Raw genomic sequence first — 22,500 nt, 5'->3', positions numbered from 1 at the left:
CAAAGGAAATCCCACGGCTGTTTAATAGCAGCTTTGCAACCTGGCAAGACTTTTCTCCAGATAAATTTATTTGGGTTAAAAACATGTAATATATATATATATATATATATATATATATATATATATATATATATATATATATATATATATATATATAGATATATATATATATATAGATATAGATATAGATATATATATAGATATAGATATAGATATATATATGACAAGATGGCACTTCATTTTTCACATCAAGAGTCGAGTCATTTGAGTAAAAAAAGCTAAAGGCTAAAAGCTACATTCCATATTTATCTCAGTTCTCTAAGTAACCTGACATTCACACTAGCGAGGGTTTGATTGCTACAGCGCAGGTATGCTAACAGTTTAGCTGTAGAATGTGTCAAGGACAGTTTTAGCTTTAGTTCTAGTTACACAAAGATTGTCAAGTTACCTTTAACTAGCGAAACACAGGCTATTATTTATCTATTAACTCATTTTCTAGTACTCTGTTTCTATGCTAGCTAATTAGAATACTATTAAAAGAATCCTTGCTAATTTACTTAAAGTACAAAAGTAATATATTATTGTATAATTATATAACTAAGTATTTTTTTTAATTTACTAGATTACTATAGTTAGCTAACTTAGTAGGATACTATTGCAAGCTAAACTACTTATACACAAGGTTACAACAGCTAGCTTATTAAAGTAACCACAGGAGGTTATTGTTTCTAAATTGTTTTCTGCTAATTTACTAGCTCTAGGGTTCTATATTACTCTACTAAATAATTTACTAAACTAAAAGGCTAATATTGCTAGCTAATTTACTACTACTGGGTCACATGATTGAAACATGGAAACTTTTTGTTGAAATCAGATACAGAACACTTAACAGATTGTCAGTGATTAGCTAGCTATAAATTGGCATGTTAGCTGATATATGTTATGTTAGCCCCATGCTGCTGTGTTTGATGTTAGTGTTCTCTGGTAGCTAGCTGGTTATTTAGCTACTCGGTGATGAGCCTCTCTCAGTGTCCCGCTAGCCAGCTAGCTCAAATTAATTTTACTTTATAAAGCTATTAGCTAGCTATCTGCTGTAATGCTACATGTTCAGAATAGCTAACGCTAGCACTTTATCCTGTCTAACATGAACGTGAGGTTGAAGAGCTGATCTAGAAAAATAAACACGACGATCTGATTCCAGATCAGTTTCCTTCTCAGAAAAACAGGATAAATATGGAACGATGTGGAAGCAGGGATTTAAAAAAAAATGATTGTTGTTTAATGTCCCAGATGCAGAGAATTTTATTTTTATTATTAATACAAAAACTCACATGGTCACTGCAGTAAAATTCTAAAAACAAGGCACAGTGTGTGATAGGAGTTCATCACGTGTTCTTAACAGAACCTTTCCTTTATTCGTAAAGAAACCAACATCATAAACGTGAATTCATTCAACAGCTTTCTTCTTAATGCTAATACCTTTCTAACAATGTATATTACCCACAATGCACTGCATTCGCATCTCACTGCTAGTCACTAATTCACGGATTTGCAGGCAGGCTGTTAGCTTGAAGGCTTTAATAGTGGAACGTTACGTCATAGTGAGATTTATTTTAAAAGTGTTTTCAATGGCTGCTTCAAAACTTATTAAGAGGAAGCTACCTAGACTCGAGTCAGAAAGGGTTCTTCAGTTATTCCTCTGGAGGAAACTTTAAGATTTTTTGTAGAATTGTAGAACTGAGTGTTTTTCAAAAGATTTAGTTTTGAAATATGGTGTGGAGAAATGGCATGGAGATACAGTGTGGAGAAATGGTATAGAGATATGGTGTGAAGATATGGTCTGAAGAAACGGCGTGGAGATACAGTGTGGAGATATGGTTTGGAGATACAGTGTGGAGCTATGGTGTGGAGATACGCTGTGGAGATACGATGTGGAGAAATGGCATGGAGATACAGAGTGGAGATATGGTTTGGAGATACAGTGTGGTGAAATGGTATAGAGATATGGTGTGGAGAAATGCTGTGAAGATATGGTCTGAAGAAACGGCATGGAGATACAGTGTGGAGCTATGGTGTGGAGCTATGGTGTGGAGATACGCTGTGGAGATATGGTGTGGAGAAATGGTCTGGAGAAATGGCATGGAGATATGCTGTGGAGATACAGTGTGGAGATATGGTGTGGAAATATGCTGTGGAGATATGGTCTGAAGAAACGGCATGGAGATACAGTGTGGAGATATGGTTTGGAGATACAGTGTGGAGCTATGGTGTGGAGCTATGGTGTGGAGATACGCTGTGGAGATATGGTGTGGAGAAATGGCATGGAGATACAGAGTGGAGATATGGTGTAGAGATATGATGTGAAGAAATGCTATGAAGATATGGTCTGAAGAAACGGCGTGGAGATACAGTGTGGAGATTTGGTTTGGAGATACAGTGTGGAGCTATGGTGTGGAGATACCCTGTGGAGATATGGTCTGGATAATACGGCATGGAGATATGATGTGGAGGTAATGTGGTAAAGAAACTGACGCAAAGGATTGTGGATAAAGAGAGGGAAGGAAGGACAAGAGAGGAAAAGAATGTTAATCCCCCAGGCTTCAGTTCATAGGGTTTGTCTCTTTAAAATAAAAAATAAAAAACATACAAGAAAATAAAAAAACATGAAAAATTCCTTCTAATTTAATAACTGAGAAAAACCTAAAGACAGTAAACGCAATTTTATACAGTTCTGTTTTCTCTCAATAAGATTAGAAGTGTGTTAAACTTTTACCTTTATCTCAAGTAGAATTATGTTTGTGTGTGTGTGTGTGTGTGTGTGTGAGTGTGTGTGTGTGTGTGTGTGATATAATACAGTGCAGATTATATGGGCTTCGATTAAATAAGAGAGAGATTGTGTGTGTGTGTGTGTGTGTGTGTGTGTGTGTGTGTGTGTGTGTTAGTTAGAAGGTGGCATCCCCTGGTGGTCATTCAGTGCCGGTGCGAGCGCTCGGCATGATGGGAACGCAGTAGTTGGGTCTCTCTGATGGCGTGTATCCCGGCAAACACTGACATTTATATGAACCTTGTGTGTTGATGCATTTTCCATTTTTGCACAGAGACATGCGCTTGTTCAGCTCGCTGCATTCATTTACATCTGAAAAAAAGTCATTAGTATTAAAACTGTACTTAATATTTAAAATAGTGAAAACTGAACATTTCTTCTTTTTAGCTTAAATATATGAATAAATTCTGCTTCAGCTGATTCTCTGAGCTCCACATTCAGATCATTAGTCACCTGTTCACACCTTTGAGATGTATTGTTTGTGTGTGTGTGTGTGTGTGTGTGTGTGTGTGTCTGTAGGTATTTAAGAATGTGTGAATGTGTGTGTGAGAGAGTATGTGTATGTATTTGTACAAGTTTTTGTGTGTTTGTGAATGACTGTGTGTGTGTGTGCGCAAGCTTGTGTGTGTGAATGATTGTGTGTGTGTATGTGTGCAAGTTTGTGTGTGTATGTGTGTGTGTGTGTGCGTATGTGCATGTGTGCAATTTTGTGTGTGTGCAAGTTTGTGTGTGTGTGTGTGAATGATTGTGTGTGTGTGTGTGTATGTGTGCAAGTTTGTGTGTGTGTGTGTGTGTGTGTGTATGTGTGTGCAAGTTTGTGTGTGTGTGTGAATGATTTTGTGTGTGTGTGTGTGTATGTGTACACGTTTGTGTGTGTGTGTGTATGTGTGTGTGCAAGTTTGTGTGTGTGTGTGTGGGGGGGGGGGTGTGCAGGTTTGTGTGTGTGTGTGTGTGTGTGTGTGTGTGTATGTGTAACCGGTGTTAATAGAGATTAGTGTATTCATTTATTTATTTTTAATTCACATTCTATTCTCTTTTTATTCCTTTGAGTTTTGTGGGCGTGTCGTTTGTGATGTCAGCGCTGCGCTCTTGCTTCAGTCTGTATGAGGCGTGAGCAGAGCGAGGTCGGTGTTTTAAGCGCTAATGTTTATAATGTGGAAAAACACATAATAAAAGGGTTATTGTTAAATGATGGTTTCATGTTAGTTAAAATATAGGAACATATATACATACAGTGGGGAGAAGAAGCATTTTATACACTGTCGATTTTGCAGGTTTGATCTTGGCCAACAACCTCCTTCTCTCAGTAAGCGCATTGAAGATCGTGGCTGGGTCTTCCAGCATGACAACGACCCGAAACACACAGCCAGTGCAACTAAGGAGTGACTCTGTAAGAAGCATCTCAAGGTCCTGGAGTGGCCTAGCCAGTCTCCAGACCTGAACCAAATAGAAAATCTTTGGAGGGAGCTGAAAGTGTGTATTGCCCAGTGACAGCCCCGAAACCTGAAGGATCTGGAGGAGTCTGTATGGAGGAGTGGACCACAATCCCTGCCACAGTGTGTGTAAACCTGGTCAAGAACTACAGGAAACATCTGATCTCTGTAATTGCAAACAAAGGTTTCTGTACCAAATATTAAGTTCTGCTTTACGGATGTATCATATACTTATGTCATGCAATACAATGCAAATTAATTATTTAAAAATCATACAGTGTGATTTTTCTGGATTTTTGTTTTAGATTCCGTCACTCACAGTTAAAGAGTACCTATGATATATACATATATATGCAAACCTGCAAAAAAAAACAAAGTGTAACAAATACTACATCTCCCCACTGTATGTACAATAAAATGCTGTTTTTTTTGTTAGAATGTAACACGAAAGTGTTTAAACTGCAGCGGAAGTTGTGTTTGTAACTGAGGGACTGCAGTGCCACGTTATCCGTTAGCATAGAGGTTGGTCTGTTTAGCGTGGTTGCTAATTCTGTGTTTGTGTCGGAATGTTTAGCAGGAGCAGGCAACTGAGTGTGCAACGGTTTGTAACTGCATGTTTCTGATGTATGCAGCAACCTGGATAAAGAACAGCACCTGAACCAGCAGACTGTCTCTAGTCTCTTATTTCACATTGCACAAGAACACAACGGTCGCCAGATACGACACAGACGGGCAGACCGGCTACATATGTGTGGTGTGTGTGTGCGGAGGTTTGTATGTGTATGTACATAAGTGTGTGTGCATGTGGGCAAGTTTGTGTGTATGTAATTGTTTGTGTGGAAGTTTGAGTGTGTAAGTGAACGAGTGTGTGTATGTAAATTTGTGTGCATGTGTGCAAGTTTGTGTTTGTGTGTTTGTTTGTGTGTGTGTATGAATGTTTGTGTTTGTGTGTGTGTATGGGTGTTTGTGTGTGTATGGGTGTTTGTGTGTGTGTATGGGTGTTTGTGTGTGTGTATGGGTGTTTGTGTGTGTATGGGTGTTTGTGTGTGCGTACGTTTGTGTGTGTGTATGGGTGTTTGTGTGTGTGTGTTTGTGTGTGTGTGTGTGTGTGTGTGGGTGTTTGTGTGTGTGTATGGGTGTTTGTGTGTGTGTATGGGTGTTTGTGTGTGTTTATGGGTGTTTGTGTGTGTGTACGGGTGTTTATGTGTGTATGGGTGTTTATGTGTGTATGGGTGTTTGAAGGTGTTTATGGATGTTTGAGGGTGTTTATGGATGTTTGTGTGTTTGTTTGTGTGTGTTTATGGATGTTTGTGTGTTTGTTTGTGTGTTTGTGTGTGTTTATGGGTGTGTGTATGGGTGTTTGTGTGTATGGGTGTTTGTGTGTGTTTGTGTGTGTGTACGTTTGTGTGTGCGTAAGTTTGTGTGTGTATGGGTGTTTGTGTGTATAGGTGTTTGTGTGTGTATGGATGTTTGTGTGTGTGTATGGGTGTGTATGGGTGTCTGTGTGTTTATTTGTGTTTATGGGTGTTTGTGTGTGTTTGTGTGTGCGTACGTTTGTGTGTTTATGGGTGTTTGTGTGTGCGCAAGTGTGTGTTTATGGGTGTCTGTGTGTGTTTGTGGGTGTTTGTTTGTGTTTGTGTATGGGTGTTTGTGTATGGGTGTGTGCATAAGTTTGTGTGTATGGGTGTTTGTGGGTGTTTGTGTGTGTGTATGGGCATGTGTGTGTATGTATGGGTGTGTGTGTGCATGTGCGCATACCAACGCAGGCCATTCTGGACATGTCGAGTGTGAATCCATCAAAGCAGTCACATGTGTATCCCTTCTGCACTCTCACACAGCGTCCATTCTCACAGCCGTTTAACACTCCACACTCCTCAGCTCGCAGTCCTTCAAACGCCTCGTATCTCCTCACTAAACACACACAAACACACTCGTCACTCACATCATCAGCACACTGTAAACACTCTCCAGTCCAGTGTTTGTACTGAAGTGACCACAAGATGGCACCAGAGAGCAGCACAGCAGTGTTACTGTTACTCACTGTTAGAATCGTCATAGTCCTCGTAGTAGGTCGGGTTTGGGTTTAAGGTTCGTGAGTCATACTCTGAGCCGACCTCGTACTCATGGACAGGTCCGGCGACCAGAGCATCCTGACCGTACGGCCGCCGGACCGATCCGGAGTCTCGAATATTACACATGATGGCGTAATCCTCTACAGAGAGAACAATCACATGAGAAACATTGTTTTCACATGGAGGACAAATCAGCACAATGAATTAAACATATGATAAAATCTCCCACACACACACACTCAGTGAATCAGTGAGTCAGTGAATCAGTGAATCAGTGAGTCACTCCAAAGTAAATGTGTGTGTTCTGGATGAAGTTCTACTCTACTGTGTGAGCTGCTGAATAATGAGTGTGGACGCCGCTGTGTTCAGTTAAAGCAGTGATGAATGTCATCATTCCAGCAGCTCTGTTCATGCAGTGATTTACTGGTGACAGACGAGACTCCTGTTCCACTGATTAACCCTCACCATCTTCTCTCTCACACAGCATCACGTCAGACTTTCAGTTTCATTTAAAATTCTCTTTAGCTTTTATGTTTAAGGTACGAGGAACTTCTTCAGTCCGTATTTTCTATCCCTGATTTTTTTAGTTGTAATGCTGATTGTTTGTGTTTAAAGGTGATGATCAGGACACTGGTGTAAAACTGTGTGTGTGTGTGTGTGTGTGTGTGTGTGTGTGTGAGTGTACCAGAATGTTTAGGAGGACACAGTGCACAGTCCATCCCCCAAGCCTCTCCATACAGACAGCAGCACTCAGTGTAAGTGGTCACTTGGTTACTCAGTATGTTGGTGCAGGTGTGTTCAGGAGAAACATTCTGCCAACAGATCCCCTGATACACACCCTGCTGCTCACTGGGCTCTGTGAACACACACACACACACACACACAAAGTAAGAAAAAGTACAGAATAATTCAGTACAATAAAATATGTCATTTCAAGCTTCACATTTCAGCAGCTATCAAGTGACGACTGATTCACCAAAAGAAGAAGAAGAAACAAATCTAATTTAAGATTTATTATTATCTTTAGACATTTTAAAATTTATTTTAGTTTGTAACTTTATCAGTTCTAAACTTCTGATTTTTAACTTATTTTTTTAAAGAAACACATTTCAAACAGTTTTCTTGGCGAGTCTTTACTGTAATCAGAAACTGACGGTGTTTGTCGTAGTGTTTCAGACTGATGACACCTGAATGAAACGTAATCACGGCTAATATTTATATGAAAAAAAGAAAAAGTGCTTAACTAACATGCTAAATTAAGTACTTAGCAACTAGCTGACTAGCCTTCAGGAAGTAATAGTGAATAATTATCAGTAAACTTCACTTAAGCTTTTAAAAATATCTATTTTAGCTTATAAAATATGAACAGTGTAGAATTGTGTAGAGTTGTGTAGAATTGTGTAGAGTTGTGTAGCATTGTGTAGAATTGTGTAGAGTTGTGTAGCATTGTGTAGAATTGTGTAGAGTTTTCTCCATGCTAGGCTAGCTAGAAAAAAAAAGACTGGTCATATTAGCGAGGCTAAAGCCAGTTTAGTTAAAAATGATTAGATTATTTAATTAATGACAGAATTTTTAATATACTTCTAAAAAAACCTGTAACGTAGCTAAAAGAGTTAAAGGTAAAATTTGACAGACTGATTCGGCAGTGTTTATCTGAACAAAAAAAAGGAACTTATGTAAAAAGGTTTTTATGAGAGAGTGTGTATTATAGAAAGCGCAGTGTGCTCAGTGTTTACCTGCAACAACCTCATGGAAAACACAGCGCTTATTGGTCTCATCGAGCACCAGAGGAGGTGAACAGAAACACTGATACGACCCGTGATTGTTTAAACACTGACCATCCACACAGTTCAACCCGTCTGAACACTCGTCTGTGTCTGAGAGAGAGAGAGAGAGAGAGAGAGAGAGAGACGGGGGGCAGAGAGACAGTGAGAGGGGGGGACGTGGGGGGGGGGGGGGGGGGGGGGGTAGACCACAGCATTAGCACATGCCATTCAGGCTTGTGGGACTCCATGAGCTCAGTTCCTGTGTGTGGGTGTTGGATTTAAATGGTAAAAGTTTGGGTGGAGAATGTTTGAGGATCATTGCACCATAATGACCCACACCACAGTAATATGGCACACCGCAGTCCTACACACACACACACACACACACACACACACACACACACACACACACACACACACACACACACAGGAACTGAGCCTCATGGTCTCCCACATGCCTGAATGTCATGTGCCAATGCCAAGCCATGATTTATACATCCACTGTGTGTGTCTGTGTGTGTGTGTGTGTTTACCTATTTATGCACTTGACAAAATGTTCTTTATGATTCTCTCTCTCTCTCTCTCTCTCTCTCTCTCTCTCTCTCTCTCTCTCTCTACCACAACCACAAGCATGATGTTATTTCTTTATTTATTTATATACAAGTCTAAATAATGTCTGAGTGTTTTTCAGTCTGCTTTTTCAATACAAAACACACACACACACACACACACACACACACACACACGTTTTTGTATCCATGTGATAGATGTTGTAGATAGTTGTAGATATGTGTGGTAAATGATCTATTTAATGTTTCAGTGATCATATTGTGATTAGTGTGTGTTCTTTTTAGTCACCTCACATAATAATGTTAGATCACCACCCTGTTACATCATCACCACCCTGTTACATCATCACCACCACCCTGTTACATCATCACCACCCTGTTACATCATCACCACCACCCTGTTACATCATCACCACCCCGTTACATCATCACCACCCTGTTACATCATCACCACCACCCTGTTACATCATCACCACCCTGTTACATCATCATTACCCTGTTACATCATCATCACCCTCTTACATCATCATCACCCTGTTACATCATCATTACCCTGTTACATCATCACCACCCTGTTACATCACCACCCCTACATCATATCCCTCCTCCAGCTCACCTACACACTGTAGTTTGGTCTCATCGTAGTAGAGTCCAGCTTTACAGTAACACTCAAATTCTCCTGGTGTGTTCTGACAGAATCCGTCCTTACAGATCTCATCCTTAAAGATTTCACATTCATCAGCATCTGATCCAGAGAGAGAGAGAGAGAGAGAGAGAGAGATAGAGGGAGAGAGATTTTTATGAATGTAAATACTACAAATGTAGTAAATACCTAAAAAAATGTAAATAATAAAAAAATATATATATTTATTTAAAACATAGGTTGATGCCACTCTAATGGTCTTTATAGCATAAACAATGGGTTTCATCCTGTGGTTTTTGCCAGACAGGGAACCTGTGGCACACTGACACTAAAGTGTGTGTGTGTGTGTGTGTGTGTGTGTGTGTGTGTGTCTGTCTCTGTGTGTCTCTGTGTGTGTGTCTGTGTGTTTGTATGTTTCTGTGTGTCTGTATGTGTTTGTATGTGTGTGTCTGTGTGTGTTTGTATGTGTGTCTGTGTGTGTGTCTGTATGTGTTTGTATGTGTGTGTGTCTGTGTGTGTGTGTCTGTATGTGTTTGTATGTGTGTGTGTTTGTATGTTTCTGTGTGTCTGTATGTGTTTGTATGTGTGTGTGTGTGTCTGTGTGTGTGTGTATGTGTGTGTGTGTTTGTATGTGTGTGCATGTGTGTGTGTGTGTGTGTGTGTGTCTGGTCTTTCACAAGTCTTAAGTTGCTGCTCCAGATATACTTTAAATACAGAGCAGTAACACAACATCAAAGCACAGCAAACACCAAACATACACACACACACACACACACACACACACACACACACACACACACACACACCTTTGTAGGTAGCAGGTGAGGTGTTTTCTCCAGTTGGAATTCTGCCTTTTCCAGCTGGACACATCTGAGCGAACGGATCTGTTGAAAACAGAAGACAGTGATGTCATTGTGACGGTGTTCATATATGTTATGTGCTAAATGCTAATTAAATGTAATAAAATAATGAAAATGAAGACAGCTAAGAATTATTTTGAAGACAGTGATTTACTGCAGCTCTGTACTCTTACCCGAGCCTTGGACAGGGCAGGGGAAAACCTCACAGTTGTCACCCCATCCTGCCCCCAGCGTACAGCAGCACTCCTCGATGGTCACGCTGCTGGCCAGAACGTTATCACACAGATTCTCATCGCTCAGGTTGTAGTAACACACTCTCCTCTCTGTGGACGAGGCTGAACACAAACATCACAACCTCACGTCAGTCTGCACACAGAACATCACTATATTCAGCAGGAACCCCACCATTAGCTACGCTACGCTAATGCAATAACGGACAGAGAGATAGTCAGAAAAAAGTTCATTAATACAGACACGAGTTTCTCTCCAGAGACAAATTTCTCTCCACATAAACCCTATAACTCCTTTAGCTATGGATTAGCGTGTGTTAGCGGTGAGGATCGTTTTTAGCATTTCCTCGTACACTACAGCTGGTGTAATGTCAGGACATCAGAAAGATTTCTGAAGTTTGTGTGCATTAAAATAAAAACAGAGCTGGTGATTAATACATGAATCGCTCAGAGAGAAGCAGCTTCTCATCTGCTTAAAGTCTAAATCTTATTTGTTTGCCATCACAGTTGTGTACAAAGTAGAAGCTCGTCACGTGTCACGTGTCACGTGTCATCTGATCTGTTCGTTTTCAAATGATTTTAAATGAAACATTCTGATCAATTTTATTTTAAATTCTGATCAAAATGTAACAAATTACTGCAGTCGCTGTTATTAACATAGAAACTAAACACTTTAATAACCAAAAACATACATAAACACAAACACACAAACATACACAGATGCACAAAAACATACATAAACACAAACACACAAACACACACAGATGCACAAAAACATACATAAACACAAACACACAAACATACACAGATGCACAAAAACACACATAAACACAAACACACAAACATACACAGATGCACAAAAACATACATAAACACAAACACACAAACAGACACACACATGTACAAACAGACACACACACAGAAACATACAAACACTCAGACACACACACAGACACACACACAAACACACACACACACACACACACAAACACACACACATACAAACCCACAGACACACAGAAACATACAAACACACAGAAACATACACACACACATACACACACATACACACACACAGACACACACACACATACATACACAGAAACATACAAACACACACACTGAAACATACAAACACACAGACACACACACAGACATACACACATACACACACAGACACACACACAAAAAAATACAAACATACACACACATACAAACACACAGACACACAGAAACATACAAGCACACAGACACACACAGACACATACACAGAAACATACAAACACACACATACAAACACACAGAAACATACAAACACACAGACACACAGACACACGCACAGACACACACACACACACACAAACATACAAACACACACAGACACACACACACACACACAAACATACAAACACACACAGACACACACACACAGAAGTTAACATTCCTTTACACCAGGCATTTAAAGCCATTCAAGTTTAGCGTGACGACGTCACACAAGATCCAATCTCACTGTTTATTCTCCTCCATTTCCACCTAGAGTCTGTTTACAAGACAGAGAAAGACAAGCTGGAGTGTGTGTGTGTGTGTGTGTGTGTGTGTGTGTGTATAAATAAATATAAAACTTAGATTTCACTTTATATTCAAATTCTCAGTGAATGAGCTGTTGCTATAGAAACAATAACAACACCCAATAACAACACACCAACACGTGACCAATCAGAATGCAGAATGCAGAACTCAGTAGCACTGTGGTGTAAATGACACAATAAAACATAAAACACTGCTTTATTTCAGTTCCACAGAATTTCAGAGAATTTCAAATGTTTGATTTTATCTCAGGCGTCATCGGGCATCAAGGCAGGATACACCCTGGACGGAATGCCAACCCATCACAGGGCACACACACACACACACTCATTCACTCACGCAATCACACACTACGGACAATTTTCGGAAACCCCCGAGGCACGGGGAGAACATGCAAACTCCACACACACAAGGTGGAGGCGGGAATCGAACCCCCAACCCTGGAGGTGTGAGGCCAACGTGCTAACCACTAAGACACCGTGACCCTGTTTGATTTTATAATTTATAAAATTTTTATAAGATCTTATAAAATCTTTTATTTTTATAAGATTTTTGCTGCATTTATTTTGTGGAAAATGTAAATTGGTGAAACTGCAAAATCCCAAATTCATGAAATCCTGCAGGAACTGATGAATCTTTACACTGAATTTTATGTCATTTACACTTCAGCCCTGAAGTGTGACAGTTTATCAGCTGCATTAATCCCATTCTGCTCCTTTAAACAGCTCTAATGGAGCCACAAGCAGCTTGAGGAGAACAGAAGAAACACGATTTCTCTCTGAGGAGCTGTGGAGAAAATCACACAGTAAAAAAATAAAACAATTAAATCTGTAAACCTTCACAGAGACGAGAGGAAACTCTTAAAGAACCACAAAGATTATTATGAGACAAAATAATAAAATAGCTCAAGGATTTGTTGTATGTATTGAATGTACTGTGTACTAACAATCAAAAGTTTGTGCACCCCATTCGCTCCTATTTTAGAATAAAATTATAAAATACTAACAATGAAAAAAGTGTTAAACAAAAATATGTTTACATTTTAAATTCTTTACATTATTTTTGATGAAGCTTTGCAGATTTACTTCTTCGATACTTTGAACTGTTTGGTTACCTTTAGGTGCGGGTAAACACTTAGCCGTCATCTGGTTGAACTCGAAGCCTTCTTCAGGACACACACACACGAAAGAACCCGGTACGTTCTCACACACAGCCTCCCCACACACATTGCTCAGGAGCTCACACTCGTTCATGTCTACAAGAGAGAACACAGATGCTCAGGATGATCCGTTCACAACAGGTTACAGGTTACTTCCTTACAAGCTTTATTTCTGTTCCTAAAGTCTCTGAGCTCATTTAACGATAAGGAGAGTCGTGTACAGTCGTATACATCAGGAGGAGATCAAACCAACAGTCAGATTATTTTTGTGTCAAACAATAAATGGAAACTAATTAAGGGGAAAACTGAAGAAATGTCACATAGTGTGTGTAGAGGAATTATCACAGCTCTGTATCACACACAAAGGTTTTTAACAAATTATTATTATTATTATTATTATTATTATTATTATTATTATTATCATTATTATCATTATTATTATTATTATTATCATCATCATCATTATTATTACCATTATTATCATCATCATAATTATTATCACTACTGTTATTATTATTATCATTATTATCATTATTATTATTATTATTATTATTATTATTATTATCATCATCATCATTATTATTATTATCACTACTGTTATTATTATTATTATTATTATTATTATTATTATTATTATCATCATCATCATCATCATAATCATCATTATTATTATTATTAATAATAACAACAACAACAATAATAATACTGTTATTATTCCTGTTATTATTATATATCATATATTATATAGAGAGAAAGAATACATGGTGTAAGTGTGTGAGGATTTAAGAGATAATTGAATAATAATTTAAAGAAATTTATTTCAGAAACCAAACATGAAATGAGCAGAAAACTTTATCTAATCTTCCCATCTGAAGTTTTTACTTGGGGGTTAAAGCACACACACACACACACACACACACACACACACACAGTACATTCCACTAACACACACCTTACATACTAATACACAACACAGATTCTAGACAGGATATACAGATGAGAGAATAAAACACACACACACACACACACACACACACACACACACACACACACAATGAGAAAAGAGGTGAAAATTTCTGTAATGTCTTTCACATTTGTTTTTTTATCCTGCAGTAAAAGAGGAAACATTTCAGCTGCTGTCTAGACACTAAGGAATACTTTACACTCAGCACTGATTCCCTCCAGACCTGAGTGAGTGTCTCTGTGTGTGTGTGTGTGTGTCTGTGTGTGTGTGTGTGTGTGTGTGTGTACTTACCCTCACAAGCGGGTGGATCCTGTGTCCGGGCGTATCCGGGCTCACAGATGAAGTAAAATGAGCCCTCAGTGTTTACACAATCCACACTGTGCAGCTTCAGTGTCTCCTCTTCACACTCATCTACATCTGCACACACACACACACACACACACACAAATGTAAGTACAGACGAAAGGCAGAGGCAAAGAACTGTTTATAGTGTGTGAGTGTGTGAGTGTGTGTGTGTGTGTGTGTGTGTGTGTGTGTGTGTGTTACCTTGACAGCGAGTGTCATTGACCTGCCTGTACCCTGGGGGGCAGTTACAGTGGTACGATCCAATGTTATTAACACACTGACCAACACCATCACACAGCCCCGTCAGCTCCTGGCACTCATCCACATCTAAACACACACACACAATTACACCACTGTATCAAATACACACAGTGTACAATGCAAATAGTTCGTATGATGCGCTGTTGTGTCTTTGTAATGTAGCTTATTATTGTGTGTGTGTTTGTGTGTCTGTGTGTGTGTCTTTGTAATGTAGCTTATTATAGTGTGTGTGTATGTTTGTGTGTCTGTGTGTGTCTGTGTACCATCACACTGATCTCCTGATTCTGAGAGTTTGAATCCGCTCTCACAGTGACAGATGAACGCTCCCTCTGTGTTCTCACAGTGACCTCTCGTGCACACACTCTCATCCTGACACTCATCAATGTCTGTAACACACACACGCACGCACGTACGTACGCACGCAGGCACGCACACACACACACACACACACACACGAACACACACACACGCACGCACACACATTTACATTTAAAGAATTTGACAGAAGCCTTTACCCAGAGTGTAGTTTACCTATCTATTATTAGGAGTTTACCTACCTGTTATTGGTAGATTACCTGTGTGTTATTGGTAGATTACCTGTGTATTATTGGTAGATTACCTGTGTATTATTGGTATTAATAACCTGTGTGTTATTGGTAGATTACCTGTGTATTATTGGTATTAATAACCTGTTTGTTATTGGTAGATTACCTGTGTGTTATTGGTAGATTACCTGTGTATTATTGGTATTAATAACCTGTTTGTTATTGGTAGATTACCTGTGTGTTATTGGTAGATTACCTGTGTATTATTGGTATTAATAACCTGTTTGTTATTGGTAGATTACATGTGTGTTATTGGTAGATTACCTGTGTATTATTGGTAGATTACCTGTGTGGTATTGGTATTAATAACCTGTGTATTATTGGTAGATTACCTGTGTATTATTGGTAGATTACCTGTGTATTATTGGTATTAATAACCTGTGTGTTATTGGTAGATTACCTGTGTGTTATTGGTAGATTACCTGTGTATTATTGGTAGATTACCTGTGTATTATTGGTATTAATAACCTGTGTGTTATTGGTAGATTACCTGTGTGTTATTGGTATTAATAACCTGTGAGTTATTGGTAGATTACCTGTGTGTTATTGGTAGATTACCTGCGTATTATTGGTAGATTACCTGTGTATTATTGGTAGATTACCTGTGTATTATTGGTACAGTAGATTACCTGTGTATTATTGGTAGATTACCTGTGTGGTATTGGTATTAATAACCTGTGTATTATTGGTAGATTACCTGTGTGTTATTGGTATTAATAACCTGTGTATTATTGATAGATTACCTGTGTATTATTGGTAGATTACCTGTGTGTTATTGGTAGATTACCTGTGTGTTATTGGTAGATTACCTGTGTGTTATTGGTAGATTACCTGTGTATTATTGGTAGATTACCTGTGTATTATTGGTATTAATAACCTGTGTGTTATTGGTAGATTACCTGTGTATTATTGGAGATTACCTGTGTGTTATTGGTATTAATAACCTGTGTATTATTGGTAGATTACCTGTGTATTATTGGTAGATTACCTGTGTATTATTGGTATTAATAACCTGTGTTATTGGTAGATTACCTGTGTGTTATTGGTAGATTACCTGTGTATTATTGGTAGATTACCTGTGTGTTATTGGTAGATTACCTGTGTGTTATTGGTAGATTACCTGTGTATTATTGGTAGATTACCTGTGTATTATTGGTATTAATAACCTGTGTTATTGGTAGATTACCTGTGTGTTATTGGTAGATTACCTGTGTATTATTGGTAGATTACCTGTGTGTTATTGGTAGATTGCCTGTGTGTTATTGGTAGATTACCTGTGTATTATTGGTAGATTACCTGTGTGTTATTGGTAGATTACCTGTGTGTTATTGGTAGATTACCTGTGTATTATTGGTAGATTACCTGTGTATTATTGGTATTAATAACCTGTGTTATTGGTAGATTACCTGTGTGTTATTGGTAGATTACCTGTGTGTTATTGGTAGATTACCTGTGTGTTATTGGTAGATTACCTGTGTGTTATTGGTAGATTACCTGTGTATTATTGGTAGATTACCTGTGTATTATTGGTATTAATAACCTGTGTTATTGGCAGATTACCTGTGTGTTATTGGTAGATTACCTGTGTATTATTGGTAGATTACCTGTGGGTTATTGGTAGATTGCCTGTGTGTTATTGGTAGATTACCTGTGTATTATTGGTAGATTACCTGTGTGTTATTGGTAGATTACCTGTGTGTTATTGGTAGATTACCTGTGTATTATTGGTAGATTACCTGTGTGTTATTGGTAGATTACCTGCGTATTATTGGTAGATTACCTGTGTGTTATTGGTAGATTACCTGTGTATTATTGGTAGATTACCTGTGTATTATTGGTAGATTACCTGTGTGTTATTGGTAGATTACCTGCGTATTATTGGTAGATTACCTGTGTGTTATTGGTAGATTACCTGTGTGTTATTGGTAGATTACCTGTGTGTTATTGGTAGATTACCTCCGTATTATTGGTAGATTACCTGTGTATTATTGGTAGATTACCTGTGTATTATTGGTAGATTACCTGCGTATTATTGGTAGATTACCTGCGTATTATTGGTAGATTACCTGTGTATTATTGGTAGATTACCTGTGTGTTATTGGTCATTTACCTGTGCAGGCTTTGCGGTCTGGAGTTGGAGCGAAACCATCATCACACGTACAGATGAAGAAACCTTCACTATTGGAGCACTGACCGTGAGCACACACAGATCTGTCCACACACTCATCAATGTCTACACACACAGAATGTACACAGTGATATAAACACAAACCTTTACACACACGCACACACACACACACACACACTCATCGATATCTACACTCACACAGTGTACACAGTGATATAAACACAAACCATTACACACACACACATCGATTTCTACACACACAGAGTGTAGACAGTGATATAAACACAATCCACACACACACACACACACACACACACACACACACACACACACACACACACACACACACAGATAAGGTCATTACTTACCCACACACTTGCCATCTTTGCCCTGGAAGCCTTCAGGACATGGGCTGCATATGTATGAGCCAAGTGTGTTATAACACAGACCAGACGGACACACACTCCCATTCTGACACTCATCTACATCTACAGAGAGAGAGAGAGAGAGACACACAACACACAAACACAAAAACATACATAAACACGCACACACACACAAAAGAAAAGTGTGAAAGAAAGAAAGAAAAGCAACAAAAACAATAAAACAAAGCAAGTTACTAAAGCTAAAAAAAAAGAAACAAAAAGAAAAGGAACTGAAAGAAAGAAACTCCACCCACCGCCTGACATAGTGATGGTGTGTGTGTGTGTGTATATATGTGTATGTGTGTATCTCTGTGTATCTCTGTGTGTGTGTGTGTGTGTGTGTGTGTGTGTGTGTATGTGTATGCGTGTATCTCTGTGTGTATCTGTGTGTGTATGTGTGTGTATGTGTATGTATCTGTGTGTGTATCTGTGTGTATGCATGTATCTGTGTGTATCTGTGTGTGTGTATGTGTATGTATCTGTGTGTATGTGTGTATGTGTCACCTTCACACTGTCCACTCTGACCCAGTGTGTATCCTTTGCTGCACTGATGACACGTGTACGAGCCGACTGTATTCACACACATACTGTTCTCAGGACACACGTATGGAGCTTCACACTCATTTAAATCTGATACAGAGAGAGAGAGAGAGAGAGAGAGAGAGAGAGAGAGAGAGAGAGAGAGAGAGAGAGAGAGAGAGAGAGAGAGAGAGAGAGAGAGACAGAGAGAGAGAGAGAGAGAGAGAGAGAGAGAGAGACAGAGAGAGAGAGAGAGAGAGAGACAGAGAGAGAGAGAGAGAGAGAGAGAGAGAGAGAGAGAGAGAGAGAGAGAGAGAGAGAGAGAGAGAGAGAGAGACAGAGAAAGAGAGAGAGAGACAGAGAGAGAGACAGAGAGAGAGAGAGAGAGAGAGAGAGAGAGACAGAGAGAGAGAGAGACAGAGAGAGAGAGAGAGAGAGAGAGAGAGAGAGAGAGAGAGAGAGAGAGAGAGAGAGAGAGAGACAGAGAGAGAGAGAGAGAGAGAGAGAGAGAGAGAGAAAAGTAGAGAGGAAGCAGAAAGATAAAACAAAGCAATGTGAAATGGAAAATGGTTTCAAGGCTCTAAGTTCTGGGTTGAAGGTTCTGGGTTGAAGTTGTGTATAGATGTGTGTAGGGTCTGATGCTCACCAACGCAGCTGGTTCTCTCTTTGTTCAGATGAAAGCCCAGCTCACACACACAGGTGAAACTGCCAGGTGTGTTCTTACAGCGACCGTTAACACACAGATGAGGATCATCCACACACTCGTCAACATCTAACACATCATAACACAAATGAATCATTACTCAGGCCTGATTCCTGATTCATTACTCTACCTGATTCACCTTTTACACTTTCATTACACAAATGAATCTTCAGTTCCTGACCAATCAGAATCAGTGAAATCCTGAGAAAACATTCTACAATTTTAAAGACTGACCTCTAATCATCTAATCAGATAAACTCAGAAACTCATAATGCATTTTATATAATTCACAATTATTTAAATATTAAATCATCATCATCATGAATATTTATAAAACACATTTCAGTCCAAAATCTCAAAGTGCTTTATATAAAACATTACAAATGAGATTAAGAAGAGAATAATAATGCAGGTGTATAAAGATAAAGGGATTTCAGAATAAAAGCTTTGTGTTGTTTTAATGTGAACGTTTTAGAGACACATGAGACGTTAATGAACTCATTCTGACTGGAGATGTTCAGCTCTGCGTGTTAACTGTGTTGACTGTGTAATACTCACCTAAACACGTGTTGGCCTCGTCGCTCAGCTTGTAGCCGTCGTCACAGTAGCAGTTGTAGCTCTCGGCCGTGTCGTAGCAATAACCCTGACCACAGATATCAGGACTGATCACACACTCATTCACTTCTACAGAGAGACGGAGGGAGAGAAAGAAAGAGAAGAGTGAAGGTGTCTACAGAACATTCCACAACATTTATCTTTTCAATATCTCTCTCACTCACTCATCTTCTACCGCTTATCCGAACTACCTCGGGTCACGGGGAGCCTGTGCCTATCTCAGGCGTCATCGGGCATCAAGGCAGGATACACCCTGGACGGAGTGCCAACCCATCACAGGGCACACACACACACTCTCATTCACTCACGCACTCACACACTACGGACAATTTTCCAGAGATGCCAATCAACCTACCATGCATGTCTTTGGACCGGGGGAGGAAACCGGAGTACCCGGAGGAAACCCCCGAGGCACGGGGAGAACATGCAAACTCCACACACACAAGGTGGAGGTGGGAATCGAACCCTGACCCTGGAGGTGTGAGGAGAACGTGCTAACCACCTCCCCCGGTCCAAAGACATGCATGGTAGGTTGATTGGCATCTCTGGAAAATTGTCTGTAGTGTGTGATTGTGTGAGTGAATGAGAGTGTGTGTGTGTGTGTGTGCCCTGTGATGGGTTGGCACTCCGTCCAGGGTGTATCCTATCTATTAAAGATTGAACTATTCGTCTGATAGCAACTTGAAACTTTTTTCATATTTATACACGAATGTAAGATTGAACTAATTAAAATCTACAATTACTTAAATATTTGGTAAATGGTCTTTTTTTTAAAGACACTGTTCACAGATAAACATTTAAAACATACTTTTTATTATTAAGAAGGTTCATAAACAGTTAAGTGTTGGTTTTGTTTAGTTTTTTTGTGATGTGTTAAATGTAAGAAATTTTTATTCACAGCTAAATTTTGAGTGTGACAAACAGTGTGTATATATTTTTAGTCCGTAGTGGACGTGTGGTCAGCGGCACACCGCATCTAAATACACCCGAGTTGCCTGGATACGGCACGGCACCGCGAGCACCGATACACACCGCGGAAAGAAAATAAACACAGCAACGAGCTTCTAAAAGGAGTCACAGATGCAATAACACACATGGAACTGACATGTCCAAAAAGGAAAGTGTTTTTGTTAGCGGTGTGTGTGTGGAGAGCTGAGATGCCACATGGCCACGCTGAGTGACAGAGAGACTATTTTAAAGGATGTAATACACAGGAACCAGGAGTGTGTGAGGTTTATTTTATTACATACACAGAGTAAATATAGACGAGGACAGAGGAGGAGACATTTACTGAGAATAGTCTCATTACTCAATTCTGTGTGTGTGTGTGTGTGTGTGTGTGTACCTGCAAACTGAGTTGGGTTAATGTCCTGACTAGCGCTGGATGGTAAAAGGACAACTGGAGCAGCGGGCGAGGTTTTCTCCACCACCACTACACGCAGTGAACGAGTGAAACAGAAAAAAAGAAAAGAAAAAAATAAAGATAAGAAGAAAAAAGAGAAATATTTAACACACACCAATCCCCACTGAACACTGCACTGATATTACACAAATAGAACAACGACAGAAGCTCACATTCTGACACACACACACACACACACACACACAGATTAAGTTACTGAAGGTTTCTATAGGTTATTACTATTAAATCTATTTAAAAGAACATGGAAACGGATATTATGATGATGCTAATAATATAATTAATGATAACTAACGACATTACTGACCAACGTACACATGACTTTAGATCAAACTGTAACTCAACATCCTAAAATCCATCAATGATACATTAACATTTTAAACCCAAAGCATTTATAATGGTATTAAATTTATGGGGTCACCTGGTAGGTGTCTCTCGGTGAAGCCGAAGGCCTCAATGGGTTTCTGGACCGTGGGGACGGGTAGCGGTGCGATGGCTGTGGTGGGTTTGGGGTGTATGAGCGTGGGATGGTGTGTGTCACCTCGCTCGTAAACCTCCGGGTTCACAGGAGGAGCAGGAGGAGGTTTGGGTTTATAGATGTACGGGTTGGTCACGTGATAACCCAAACCTCCAGGACAGATCTCCTTAAACGCAGCTGAGAGAGAAAGACACAGCGATTATTTCTGTTTTAAATTGTTTTACACTTCCACTTTGGTCGAACATCGAAGCTCCACGATGACTGAAAATACAGAAAAGTATCAGTGAAAAAAACTGGTGAAATATCAGAGGCGTCACAACAGGAGTGAGTCTGGAGTCTGGATTTAAAAACAAAACAAACTCTAATTAATAAAAATGTAAAGACAACATTTAAAAATCACTGGTACACAATCACTGGAACACAATCACTGGTACACAATCACTGGTACACAATCACTGGAACACAATCACTGGTACACAATCATTGGTACACAATCATTGATACACAATCACTGGTACACAATCACTGGTACACAATCACTGGTACACAATCACTGGTACACAATCACTGGTACACAATCATTGATACACAATCACTGGTACACAATCACTGGAACACAATCACTGGTACACAATCACTGGTACAAAATGTCCTGCGTTACAAATCTGACCTTGAGATAAAAAAATCTGAAAGAATGAACAAAAAACAAAAATATGACACTGAATGAATGACAGGATATTTATTGTATAATCTGATGATTTAGTGACTAATCTACGGTGGCTGAGAAGTGCAAAACACATTAACAAATCCGAAAACACATTAACAAACCCGAAAACACATTAACAAATCCGAAAACACAACGACAAGTCAGACAACCCAGAAACGGTAGTGTAT

At 39.3% G+C, this 22,500-nt stretch overlaps 1 protein-coding gene across 3 annotated transcripts in view; it reads right to left on the bottom strand.

The window, feature by feature from the left end:
* Positions 1-1,381: 1,381 nt before the first annotated feature.
* ltbp1 (latent transforming growth factor beta binding protein 1) overlaps positions 1,382-22,500 on the bottom strand; it is a 71,454-nt gene continuing 50,335 nt past the window's right edge. For all 3 annotated transcript variants that reach the window (XM_060878960.1, XM_060878961.1, XM_060878962.1), the window contains 19 exons: positions 21,550-21,783; positions 21,054-21,140; positions 19,652-19,777; positions 19,037-19,162; positions 18,376-18,501; positions 17,815-17,934; positions 17,429-17,551; positions 14,977-15,099; positions 14,654-14,779; positions 14,399-14,524; positions 13,099-13,239; positions 10,341-10,502; positions 10,114-10,191; positions 9,281-9,409; positions 8,066-8,206; positions 7,015-7,185; positions 6,299-6,469; positions 6,016-6,168; positions 1,382-3,136 (listed from right to left, as the gene is read on the bottom strand). In XM_060878960.1, the coding sequence (XP_060734943.1) occupies positions 2,967-3,136; positions 6,016-6,168; positions 6,299-6,469; positions 7,015-7,185; positions 8,066-8,206; positions 9,281-9,409; positions 10,114-10,191; positions 10,341-10,502; positions 13,099-13,239; positions 14,399-14,524; positions 14,654-14,779; positions 14,977-15,099; positions 17,429-17,551; positions 17,815-17,934; positions 18,376-18,501; positions 19,037-19,162; positions 19,652-19,777; positions 21,054-21,140; positions 21,550-21,783 (2,633 nt within the window). In that variant the 3' untranslated portion in view covers positions 1,382-2,966. The remainder of the gene's footprint in view (positions 3,137-6,015; positions 6,169-6,298; positions 6,470-7,014; positions 7,186-8,065; positions 8,207-9,280; positions 9,410-10,113; positions 10,192-10,340; positions 10,503-13,098; positions 13,240-14,398; positions 14,525-14,653; positions 14,780-14,976; positions 15,100-17,428; positions 17,552-17,814; positions 17,935-18,375; positions 18,502-19,036; positions 19,163-19,651; positions 19,778-21,053; positions 21,141-21,549; positions 21,784-22,500) is intronic.

Source organism: Tachysurus vachellii, chromosome 10, assembly GCF_030014155.1.
Source record: "Tachysurus vachellii isolate PV-2020 chromosome 10, HZAU_Pvac_v1, whole genome shotgun sequence".
NCBI lineage: Eukaryota > Metazoa > Chordata > Actinopteri > Siluriformes > Bagridae > Tachysurus > Tachysurus vachellii.
Note: the sequence above shows the minus strand (reverse complement) of the source record. Positions and strands in the feature narration are given on the sequence as shown.